At 42.8% G+C, this 12,698-nt stretch overlaps 1 protein-coding gene across 4 annotated transcripts in view; it reads left to right on the forward strand.

Moving 5' to 3' along the window:
- Positions 1–12,618, forward strand: part of DSN1 (DSN1 component of MIS12 kinetochore complex) — a 41,443-nt gene extending 28,825 nt beyond the window's left edge. For all 4 annotated transcript variants that reach the window (XM_053298716.1, XM_053298720.1, XM_053298718.1 and 1 more), the window contains 4 exons: positions 1,270–1,341; positions 5,692–5,839; positions 9,879–9,966; positions 11,670–12,618. In XM_053298716.1, coding sequence (XP_053154691.1) covers positions 1,270–1,341; positions 5,692–5,839; positions 9,879–9,966; positions 11,670–11,767 — 406 coding nt within the window. In that variant the 3' untranslated portion in view covers positions 11,768–12,618. The remainder of the gene's footprint in view (positions 1–1,269; positions 1,342–5,691; positions 5,840–9,878; positions 9,967–11,669) is intronic.
- Positions 12,619–12,698: the final 80 nt, after the last annotated feature.

Consider the following 12,698-nt stretch of genomic DNA (forward strand, 5'->3'; position numbering starts at 1 on the left):
ACTTTTTAGTTTAGAAAAGAGGCAACTAGGGGGAGACATGATAGAGGTGTATAACATTATGTGTGGAGTAGAGAGAGTGGACAGATAAATTTTTCTCCCCCTCTCACAACACTAACTGAAGTTTGGGAAATTTAGGATTGTCAAAAGAAAGTATTCCTTCACACAGTGCATAATTAATCTATGGAATTCTCTGCCACAGAATGTGGTGAGGGCCACTAGCTTGGACGGCTTTAAAAGGGGCTTAGACAAATTCATAGAGGACAGGTCTATCAATGGCTACTAGTAGGCCACTTCCAGCCTTAGAGGCAAGATGCCTCTCGATACCAGTTGTTGAGGAACAACAGCAGGAGAGAGGGCATGCCCTCCCCTCCTGCCTGTGGGCTTCCCAGAGGTGTCTGGCAGGCCACTGTGTGAAACTGGATGCTGGACTAGATAGGCCTTGGGCCTGATCCAGCAGGGCTGTTCTTGTGTTTCTATTTAAGTGAACACTGCCTTCTTCATGAACCCCACTGCCTATTAAGATCATCTGGGGAGGTCCAGTTGTGGTTGCCACCAGCTTGGTTGATGGTCTCTTGAAACCGGGCATTTTCATCTTACCTGTTTAGACATACCTGTTTAGTCAGGCTTTAAGTTTTGAGTTTTTATCTGTCTTTTAAACTGTTTTGTGAGTGTTTTAATTGTGGTGTTAGATTGTGAACCACCCAGGGACTTTCGTATCGATGGCATAAAAATGTGTCGCATAAATAATAAATAAACCCAAACATTCTAATACCAGCCAACACAAAGGAAAATCCTGCCCTACCCTCCCCATCCCATCTTTCATACAGAGCAGAAGCATGCTTTCAAAATTAAAACACAGAAGGTGTCTGCTCTCAAACCCACTTAACCAAAACACATATAATTTGTAAGGTGTCTGCTCTCAAACCCACTTCACCAAAACATGGATAATTTGTATTGGGCAGTTATGTAAACAAAACCTGGATTTTGGGCTAACTTTAGTGCCATTCAGGCATTATGCTGTAAGACTGTACAGATTTCTGTACACTCATACATGTTCTAGTGTGGATGACTGCACTTGCATTCATTTAAAAAGTAAACATGGGTACAATCCCCTCAAATGCATGGTACAGATAGGAAGTTACTGCTGTATCTGTGTTCAATGTAACGTGTGAATAACTGTACATGTGTATACAAGTGTTGAACATAATGTGTGATTAGGACTTTTTTATTGTAGTATCTAGAAACTGATGTGTTTTGTTCTTTCTACAGATTCTCTGCGGAAGATCAAGCTTGGGATCAGCTCCTTCTTTCCTACCAGAAACGTGCTGAAGAAATATCCAGGTTGGTTTGACTGTGCTTCCCCATTTTTAGGATCAATTGATCCTAAGTGAGTTGCAAAATCAGAACCCTGAATAGAATAGCAGAAATAACGCAAGGACTGTAAAATGAGCACAGAGGCTTAAGCTTAAGAGGAGAGAGCAGAGCTGGTTGAATGTGTGAGGAAAATATAGTTATTTAAAATGCTAAGCAGTAATAATAGGATGGAGGGAAGGATTTAAGACAGTTTGTGAGACTTATTTGTGAGCTTGACACTGATGCCTCCAGGAAGGTTCTAACCTTAATACTTCACATTGCTTCCCTCCACTGCATCTTCCATGGTGGGGAAATACCCCGCATAGCTTATAGGTTGTGAGTTAGACATATGAACCAAAACACCACATAATGTGTCTTTTAAGACACATGAAGGAAAGAGAAGCAATTTGGTAATACACTTCTTGAAGATGTTTTGCTCTGGATATACTAGGCTTTTTCCTTTTTTCCCCTTTTTGCAAGTCCTTCTGGACTAAGGTCTGTTCCTAAGATGTGTCTGTTTCTCTGAGTAAATGGGTTCAACTCTTGTCCTTATTAAAAGCGTTTACCATATTAACTACCGTTGGGATGTCTCTCTTCCTCTCACTCCAAGCTACAAATATTTGGAGATGGTATCATATGAGTTGTGGACCAGCAGTACCTGGTTCATATGTCACCATGAGTTAAATTGCAACTTAATCAAAATGTTGATCCTGAAGCCTTTCAGTTTTGGTTTGTCGTCCTGCACTTTTAACTATCTCCTCTTCTCATGCTCACTCTGTTCTGCTGTGTTCACTTAAGTAGTCTGACCTTAGGTTGGATTGTTTTGCTCAGCTTCAGTGACTTCAGCGGGACCTCTGTGTGGTGGTGTTCACCAAGTACTGCCCCTTCCTGCTTTGCTTTAACATCCAGCCTGATTAAGAGTTCTGGAGAACTTTAAATGCTAGCTTAATTTTTTGTGTCTGTTTTGCTTGGTATATTAAATGTATTAATAGAATTTTGACTTTAGTACATATTAGGCACTTCTACAATATAGTGTGTTCATAATTTTGTTTTCCTTGACTTATTGGCTCATACTAATATGCTCGTGGAAGTACTTTCCACTTGCCATGGGGGGAGGGGCAGTTGAAACTGATTTCCCCCCTTCCCTCTGCTGTCCCAGATGTCTCCTGGAGGGAAAAATCACCCCTTATAGCAAATAGAAAGCATGATGTTAAAATGTGAGCCACTGTCTCTGCAGAAATTCCACTCAATAACATGAGAGGAGTGAGTCCATATAAACTTCAGGGTGTTTCCACAGAAGTGTATATGATTTCTTGATTTATTATTAAACAATCTCTTATTCTAAAGAGGTGGCCCTTCTATTACTTTGTCATTCAGAACTTTTCAACTCCAGAACTCTCTCTGTTCATTTCAGTCCTAACTGCTTATAAATTTGGATTATGCATTGGCTCTTTTGTTTCCTCCAAATTAAGCGTGGTGGTTTTGTTTACATGTTCTTCCATCTAGTGGTTGTGTGTTGGTATGATCTATAACATGCATATCTCCTTTTAATTTAGAGGAAAATCTTATATTAAAACTATTATGTCTCATTTGATGACATGTTCATCCATTCATTTATATAGGCGGACCCCGCTACACATGGATTCATTATCTGTGGTTTCATGTATCTGCGGTCGGGTAATTGACACCCAACCTTGGCATACAGGGGTGGGGGAGGAATTGGCAAAAAGGGGGTTAATTTCACATATCTGCAGTTTGGAGATGACCAGAAATGACCTTGGATGTCATTTCTGGCTGCCATTTTGTAAAAGGGAGCCATTTTGTGGCTCATTTAGTTAATTAAAACAACAACAACAACAACAACTTTCCCCCATGAAAAATGGGGGACTCTTCCATGTGGAAAAATTGAAGAATTTGGACTTCATTGCTGGATAGCTGGAGACCCACAGAGCATGGTAGGGTACTTCATTTTGCCCCTTAAAAAATGTTTTTGGGCCATTTCCTCTACGATTTTCAATCCTCTGGGATCCTAACACTCCAGTTCTTATAGGTGCAATGATTCATTATTTGCTGTTTTGTTACTCACAGTTGTAGGTGAGGAACGGAACCCCTGCGAATAAGGAGGTACTTGTAGACAGGTGTTCTGAACCCGAAACTATGACTTGCTCTCCAACTGAAGTCTGGTGCACATGACTTGAAAGCAGCTCTTAATGGAACTGCTCCTGGGGAATTGGCGCCCCCCTCCCCCCACAGCTACATTTTAGGCTTTTGTGGGGGAATTAGCTAGCTTGGAGTGGAGCAGTCCCACCCTTGAATAAATTTGTTCAAAGCTTTGGGCATGGAAAGAACTGAACAGAGAGATTAAAGTTCAAAATGAAATGAAGTTTATTGAAGAGTTTGTGAGGTACAGGAAGAGAAAATAATAGTTAATGAGCAACAATATTAGACTAGCAAGACCAACAGCATACAAAGAACTATGTTACAAATTGCTCACAGTGGCAATTTGGCTTCAGTTTCCAAAAAAAGCCTTGACTCAAGGCTGATGAGAGAAACAGGCAGTTTTGGATTTTAGGAGTAGGAGGAAAGGGAGTAAGAGTTTTGAGAGCAGGGGTTATATACTACCTCGATCCTTCACAGAGGAATGATGTGAACCCTTGCAGTTCAGTTGTTACCGAGAGGCTTCTCTCCTCCAAGGAAGGCAGGAGCAGGAACCCAGGGACCACCAGAGGTCCAGGAGCCAGGCAAAATCCAAAAATGAACCAGAATCTTACAGCCAGAATCTGCACAGCAATAAACTTGCTGTGCAGACCAGGATAGGAAAAAGGACAGTATGGAGGCAAAAAAAAAAAAAGCAGGAGCAAGAGTCAAGGCAGGACAAGATGGAGGTGCCTGTGCCAAGACGTAGAAAAAAGCTGGTGGATCCAAGGAAGAATTACCTGGTGAATCTGGTGTAGAGACATGAGTGACCCAGGAGACACACTGACTAATTGTGCCTTGATCTCATATAGGAAAATTCCTGCCTGTAGGCATTATGCTGATCACACCTTGAAAAGGTGGACAATAGGGACAAAGGACAGGACGAGGCATTGTCCTATTCAATTGTGAGGACTGGACCTCTTTTTACACGAAGGCTGAGAAGGGTCTGAAAGACCCATGTAAGGAGAAATGAAATGCATGCATCAAAATTTATTGCTTGTGTCTTTTAGAATATCTGGGAGTAACTAAAATGTAGACAAGCTGTCCTCCCTGCCTTGAGCCAACCATTAGCATACTTCTAAGCAAAGGAGATGACCTGTTGCTTTCTTATCGCTCCTTCCTGAGGAGGTGCTATCTTGACCTGATCATAGGAAGTGCCATATACTGAGTCAAACCATAGGTCCATCTAGCTCAGTATCATCTACACAGACTGGCAGCAGCTTCTCCAAGGTTGTAGGCAGGAATCTCTCTCAACCCTATCTTGGAGATGTTGCCAGAGAGGAAACTTGAAACCGTCTGCTCTTCCCAGCACGGCTTCATGCCGTGAGGGGAATATCTGACAGCGCTCACATGTGGTCTCCCATTCAAATGCAACCAGGGTGGACCCTGCTTAGCTAAGGGGACAAGTCATGCTTGCTACCACAAGACCAGCTCTCCTTTCATGTTGGATCTGCTGTGCCAACATAGGGAGAATACTTGGCTGATTCTTTAAAAGAACAGCGCTTGACTAAATCACGTCTACTCTGGCTTCCCACCTGCAAGTGTGTGTACACACACACAGAGTGGTGTGCATAGCTAGGTTTCTCCTCACAACCACCCTGTGAAGTAGGTTAGGCTGAGAGAGAAGTGACTGGCCCAGAGTCACCGGCAAGTATCATGGCTGAATGGGGATTTGAACTCGGGTCTCCCTGGTCCTAGTCTAGCACTCTAACCACTGCACCATGCTGGCCAAGTAATCTACACCAAATAATCAGGGCCCAGGGGTGACAAGCGTGGGAAAGTTCTCCTGCAGTCCTGGATTTTGAACCTGACCTAAGAGTTCCTTACAGGCTTGTAGTTCCAAATCTGACATAGAGGGGTGCTCCTCGAGGGAGCTCCCAAACTGTGTCTCTTTGTAACAGCAGGTATTTGAACCCCATCCACAGTATTCTCTGGCTGGCCTTATGCTCTGGCTGAGATAAAGTATATGGAAATTCAAAATGTTATATAAATGTGTAAGCTAGACTTTGAAATCTGTGTTATTGCGATGCTTTGTGGTCTTGCCAGATATGAGCCTATAAATAAACTTGTTTCCTGATGATGTGTCTGTGCTCGATTGGATCAAGTACTGATCATAGAAATGTGTGTGTTTTTGTCTTTAAGGCAGCTACAGGAGTACAAGCTAAAGCAAGTGTCAGAGGAGCCTTTTAGCTATCTTGGAACATCCCAGGCCCATGTGCTTCAAGCCAAGCCAGACTACCAGAAAATATTGGATTGCCAAGAAAAGGTTTTTGATTGCATGGAGCTAGTGGTGAGTGGCTGAGATGGAAATGTATCTTAGCTTAAAATGGAGAGCACTATGAAGAACTGCTGTGATCTGAAAAGAGCCACGTAGTAGGAGCAGGACTTGCCTTGCCTCTAGGAGATCCCAGGTTGCACTGTGTAGGAAGCAGGCCTTCTGGTAGAGCAATGGCTCGGAAAAGTGTGGGTTTGCTTTTTGCTGTCCAAGAGAATGGCTGGCTGGCAGGCAGTGGTGTGAAGTTGGCGGAGCAGCTGTTACAGAAGGCAAAGATGGGAAAACACATAAAGGATCCCAGCAGATGAGATGGGAACAGCAAGGAGTTTGGAGTATCTGGTTGTGGCTTGCTTACAATTCTATCTGCCAAAGAAATGGTGCATCCTCATCAAGCCCTTGGCTTCTAGAACATTAAGGTCCTATTATATGATAATGTTGAGAAGACGGTTAATTGGAGATTTGGTAATTAGAGGAAAGATTCCATCTGCCAGCTTTCCTCAGGCCTGGTCAGTAGGATTCCAGATTTTTTTTTGGGGGGGTAAGGGTAAATTGAGGGGAGTTGCAGGTCAGAGTGATGCTCATGCTGCCCTGCATCTCCACTCCCTAATAGGTCCCAAGTACAAATACTGTAGTGAGCCCAGCTCTTGTCAGTAATCCTGCTGATGAGGAGCTGCAGCTTAGAACCAAGCACAGGTTGTGGGCGGGGGGAGAGATGTGGACGTGCAGCAGTTGCCTGCCTAGCCTTAAAAAATGGAAAATAAGACTCCCAATAGGGGATGGTATGTTTATGAGACCAAAAGGCTTTACTCTAAGTGTGACCATCTAGAATTCTTCAGGAAACTGATTCTGAAACGAGCTATCTGATTGGGCGCACACATGTAAATTTGCATACGCTCAAAGTGTGCACGTGCTTATTTTGAAGTGTTTATTTTACAGGCTTTGCAGTCTGTCTTTTTTGAAATGTGGGTGCATACATGCACACAAACCAAGTGATTGATTTAGGAACATATGACAAATTAAGGGGAAAGAGGACCAAGTACATTACAGCAGAAGGACTGGGCACATTGCAGAAGTGCTGAGGATGAAAGCTTGCTCCTACTTGCACCAGTAGGAGCCCTAATTTATGTTTAGGGTATTCTTGGCAACAACAGACTTTCATTTTATTGCAAGCTAAGATTCTAAGGGTTTTGTGCAATCTTTTCTATGCTTCTGTGTTAGGGGTTGTATACTGATATTTAGTGACAATGTAGATTTGTAGCACCAAAAATCATGCTTTTGTGGGGAAGGAGAACTGGAGTGGGGGTGAGGGTATGGACACCAAAGGAACATGGCAGTTGTCACTCAAATGAGATTGACAATCCCAGCATGACATGAGCCACCTTCTGAGTTATCTGCACAATGCAGAGAATGTGTGGGGAGAGGGTGTCTGTCTTCATACTAGATGGGAGAGAAGGCCATGTCTCTCCAATGGCATGAGTGCCTTTGGACAGCTTCGGCTAGTGCGCCAGCTGTGTCCCTTTATTAAGAAGGTAGATCTGGCCACAGTTACCCACGCCTTAGTTATGTCATGGCTGGATTACTATAACATGCTCTATTTGGGGCTGCCATTGAAAAATATTCAGAAACTGCAGCTAGTGCAAAATGCAGCAGCTAGGATTTTATCCAGAGCTGCCTGCTGGGATCATATTACACCCATTTTGAAAGAGCTACATTGGCTGCCAATTTGTTTCTGGGTCCAATTCAAGGTGTTGGTTTTGACCTTTAAAGCCCTTAACGGTTTGGGCCCTTGATACCTGAGGGACCATCTTCTCCCAAAGGTTTCTCCCCGCTTGACAAGGTCACCTCAGAGGGGGCTCTGCTTCGCGTGCCAATAACGAGGGAGGCTTGGCTATCATGCACTTCTCAGTAATTGCCTCCAGACTTTGGGATGCTCTCCCAGTGGGCATTTGCTCCTTAGTCTCCATCACAGTTCTTAGAAAGCTAATGAATTCTTGGCTTTTTACCCAGGCTTTTATGAGAGTGGTGGTCTTGTTGCTGCTGCTCTGTATTTTATGGTCCTATCGTGTGTGTGTATTTAAAAACTTTTAATTAGATTTGTATTTTAATATTATAATATTTTTATTGTGTAACTTTTATAGTTTAAATAGTGTGTTAAATGTTTTGTAAACTGCCCTGGGATTGTTTTAATGAAATGCAGTATATAAATTTAATGAATGAATGAATGTACAGAGGTCTTGGAGGTCGGATGGGAAGGGTCAGCCTTGCTTCATGTTAGGAACTTTAGATACTTGGAAATGGAGAATCTTTCTTGTTTCCAAATATCGTATAGTCCAGCACAAAGTGAGACTCTGACCCCTCCCTTCTGCTCTACCAAGACCTGTGAATGCCAGATGACTCGGGGATGGACCACAGATGAGACTGGCTACTAACTCCAGTCCAGGTTTTGTAGATCCCTGAACAAAGCCTAGTGGCTTAGAGCTAAATTATCTAGACCCATTTCAAACTGGCTTTCGGGCAGGCTATGGGGGGAGACTGCCTTGGTCGGCCTGACAGATGATCTCCAATTGGGAAATGACAGAGGGAGTGTGACTCTGTTGGTCCTTTTGGATCTCTTGGTGGCTTTTGAGACTATTGACCATAGTATCCTTCTGGAACGTCTGAAGGGATTGGGGGTTGGAGGCACTGTTTTAGAGTGGTTCCGCTCCTACCTCACGAGCAGATTCGAGATGGTGTCTCTTGGAGACTGCTGTTCTTCAAAATCTGAACTTTTGTATGGGGTCCCTCAGGGCTCCATATTGTCTCTGATGTTGTTTAAAATCTACATGAAACTGCTGGGAGAGATCATCATGGGATTTGGTGCAGGGTGTTACCAATATTCTGATGACACCCAAATCTATTTCTCCATGTCAACATCATCAGGAGAAGGCATAACCTCCCTAAATGTCTGCCTGGAGGCAGTAATGGGCTGGATGAGGGATAACAAACTGAGGCTGAATCTTGATAAGTTGGAGGTACTTATTGTGTGGGGTTGAAACTCGGGAGATGATTCTGGATGGGGTCACGCTCCCCCAGAAAGAACAAGTACACAGTCTGGGGGTGCTTCTGGATCCTAACCTCTCCCTGGTGTTCCAGGCTGAGGCGGTGGCCAGAGGTGCTTTCTTTCTGCTTTGGCTGATATGCCAGCTGCGTCCGTTTCTTGAGATGAACGACCTCAAAACAGTGGTACATCTGGTAACCTCTAGGCTGGATTACTGCAATGCGCTCTATGTGGGGCTGCCTTTGTACATAGTCTGGAAACTGCAGTTGGTGCAGAACACGGCAGCCAGGTTGGTCTCTGGGTCATCTAGGAGAGACCATATTACTCCTGTGTTGAAGGAACTACACTGGCTGCCGATACGTTTCTGGGCAAAATATAAGGTGCTGGTCATTACCTCTAAAGCCCTAAACAGCTTAGGCCCTGGGTATTTGAGAATGCCTTCTTCACCATGAGCCCCACCACCTGCTAAGATCATCTGGAGAGGTTCGCCTGCGGCTGCTGCCAACTCATCTGGTGGCTACTCGGGAATGGGCCTTCTCCGTTGCAGCCCCTGGACTTGGGAATGCGCTCCCTGTTGAAATAAGAGCATCTCTGGCAACTTTTAAAAAGGCACTGAAAACACATTTATTCACCCAGGCTTTTAACTAGATAGTTTTAAATAATGTTAATACTGGGTTTTACATGTTTTTAATCTTTTAAATAATAGTAAACCGCCCAGAGATGCAAGTTTTGGGCAGTATAGAAATATTTTAAACAAACAAAGAAAGAAAGATAGACAGTTCTCATTTAGAATGAAGGTTTAAACTGAATAACAGATATAGTTGACAGGATTGGCTTCCTGGCGAGCAATTAATTGCTTTCCATCGCTGAATGAATCTAGATGTTCCTCTGGGCAGGCTATTCTAGCCATGTTGAGGTTAGATGACTGAAACTGAAATTTAGCTATTACTAGGGATCAGGAATAGACTAATTTATTGTTGGCTTTTTACATTTAAAATGTGGTGTGTTTGTCTTTAGCTGGATGAGATACATCAGGTGGTGAAAATTTGTCAAGTATATACAGAAGACATTACACGGTATCTTCAGAAGCTGTCGGTGCAACTTGGTAAGTGTTTCTGGAGCCATGGTGTGGCTGTTTCTTAATCAGGGAGTGCAAAATGCAGCATTAGATACCTAAACACAGCATAACAACAATGATTTGCTCCCTGTCTTCCTTTCCCTATGTTAAGGGCTGGCTCATAAATACATACTTTAAAATGTATGGAGGGAAAAATTGCCCAGCTGTGTTTATAAGAAACATGGTACAGGAGAACCTCAATATTAGTAGAGGTTCTGTTCTCCGCAGTTACCATGGATACAGAAACAGTGAATACTGAGTCATTGGGGCAATGGGATCATGGGGGCTACGTTCCTGGAGGCCCAAAAATTACCAAAAAGGTGGGGGAGAAAGGTATAAGAGGGCAAAATAAAGTGCCCTACCATGCTCTGTGGGCCTCGAGCAATGCCCCCCAGAAGTCAGAAATCCTCCATTTTAAATAATTTTTCTGCAGGGTTTTTCAAGTAAATGAGCCACAAAATGGAGGCTAAAATGACCTCCCCAGTCATTTTCGGCAGCCTCCAACATATAGGTACAAGGAATTAACCCCTTGTGGGCTGGTGTTTTTCTGCGTATGCCAAGGTTGAGTGTCAATCACCCTGCCACGGATATGTGAAAAAGCAAGATCCATCTTTAATGCCAATCTTGTTGCATTTGGAATGCATTGCTTCCAGACATATTGATGTGAGGAGATGTATTTCTACTTGGATAAAGAGAAAGTTGAAACGAAATGTCTGCAGTTCCTCAGTCTTACTAATCTACTTGGATATACTTTTACTGTTACCCTTGGTCAATAATTTGGAGTCTTTAGACCACAGATCTAATTTAATAAAAAAAATTCTTGGTGCCATATAATAAAAGTCAATCTTACAAAGCTGCTAAAGCAGAGTCCTGGGATGATCTTTCCCTTTTTGGCCATTTCTAGAGGTTTGTGGGCATTCTGTCCTTGCGTTTGCATTCCCAAAGTCTCTCAGCTTGTTGCTATTGGTCTGGCATATGAATTTGGGTGATCCTTCTTTGTTCTCATGTTGGCCTGTTACTATATTATTCATCACTCACCTTCACAACATAGTTGTGAAATGGTTAAATCGTAGGTACAACATATTGTGTATTAAACCTGTTTTTCTGTTGTGACATGCCTAGTAACACTTGTGCAATGTAATGTACTCTAGTGCTGAAAATGATTTATAGTGTAGTCTTGCAAATAAGTTACTAGCCCACCACTCCCTGAACCAATTATCTCCCAGTTTCCAAAGGTTTTCAGTCCTGATTGCCTAGAAGCGATCATCAATTGGCACAGGTGACCAGATGTGGTTATTTAAGAAGGGGTCATGCTATTTTAGGAAGTATTAATGGAAGTGTTCAAGGTATGGGGAATCAACACAGGATAAATATGGTTTGCAGTATCTGATTCAGTTGTGGTCACTAACTAGGAAAGATTAGAATGATGGAAATCTAGACAGCAAACTGTACCAGGAAAGATGAAAAGCGCTGTGTGCCCAGGTAACAAGCCCCCCAAAAAAAGTCTGGGAGAATTTTGGCTCGGTCCATGGAGACTATTGCCTTCATTTGTTTAGTAAAAATGGCTACTGCTATTTCATAAAGTAGTATTGGTAGCTTGTGTACATTGGTTTTTGCAGCTTTGCCCTAACCATATTAAATAAAGTAGGGACATATCTGCAGGCCACTAAGGATTCTTGTTTCTATTTCAGCATCGAGGACTTTCCAGAGATTAGAAAACTCTCCAGCACGGAAACTGCTCAGGCTTCCCCAGACAAAGCCGTCTTTACCTCAGCCTCCAGAAGGGTAGAGGCAGCTGCATTTATGTCCTGTTTTGTAGGCCTTGCTGATGCCGCTGATGGCCAGTTCTCAACGCCATCTTCCTCCTGTGGATTTCTTTTCTTTTCTGTCTGACTTGAGCTACACTTTAGGGGTGATGCCATTTTTGCCTCACAGTTGAGGGTGACAGATATAAAAAGATGTGTTATACTCTTGGTCAGATCCTTGCCTGACAGTAATACTTCCATTCCACCAACCAAGTTGCTCTTGCTCAGTGTAGTTCCAACAAAGCACAATGCATTCAATCTATTTGGAACATAGCAGGAGATCACAGTCCCTCCACTCCATTATGCAGGAAGAAGAAAAGAACACTTATCTCTAGTTTTCCCTCCCAGTACGTGACAATTTCATTAGCTTGTAAGAAAAGAGCCCTTTTCTGCCTTGGACACTTGGCAGTGACTATAGACTGCTGCTTTTTGTGCAAACACATATATTAATAGTGCAACACCAAGAGCTTAGTCACAAAACCAAAAACTGGCCAAATTTTCAATGCTGTCTCCTTCATCTAAATGCATCCTTCCCTTTTGATGTTGCACTTCTGATGTGCAACATCAGAAGAACGTGTGCAACATGTTCTGATGTTGTACATCAGAAGTGAAACAACCCTCTGAAAAAGAAAACAGGCTTGTGACATTTTTCTTCATGGAACTTTTAAATCTTCATCTCTCACAGTACACAGTATTTCTTTCTACCTCCTTGGATTGTTCCTCTTATGGGTTGCAAATCTGTCCAGTTTGAACTCCAAGAAGCTATGTTCTTACAACAGTGTTTGTAGTTCTCTCATCCTGAGCACTTTTAGAATTAAATTTAATTGCAGTGAAAGATTGACTCATATTGGTCTTTGTTCAAGTTTTGCTCTGTAGTGAGACTGACTGGCTTCTCTAATTGAAAAACACCAAGGA

The sequence above is a fragment of the Hemicordylus capensis genome, chromosome 2 (assembly GCF_027244095.1).
Source record: "Hemicordylus capensis ecotype Gifberg chromosome 2, rHemCap1.1.pri, whole genome shotgun sequence".
Taxonomy (NCBI): Eukaryota; Metazoa; Chordata; class Lepidosauria; order Squamata; family Cordylidae; genus Hemicordylus; species Hemicordylus capensis.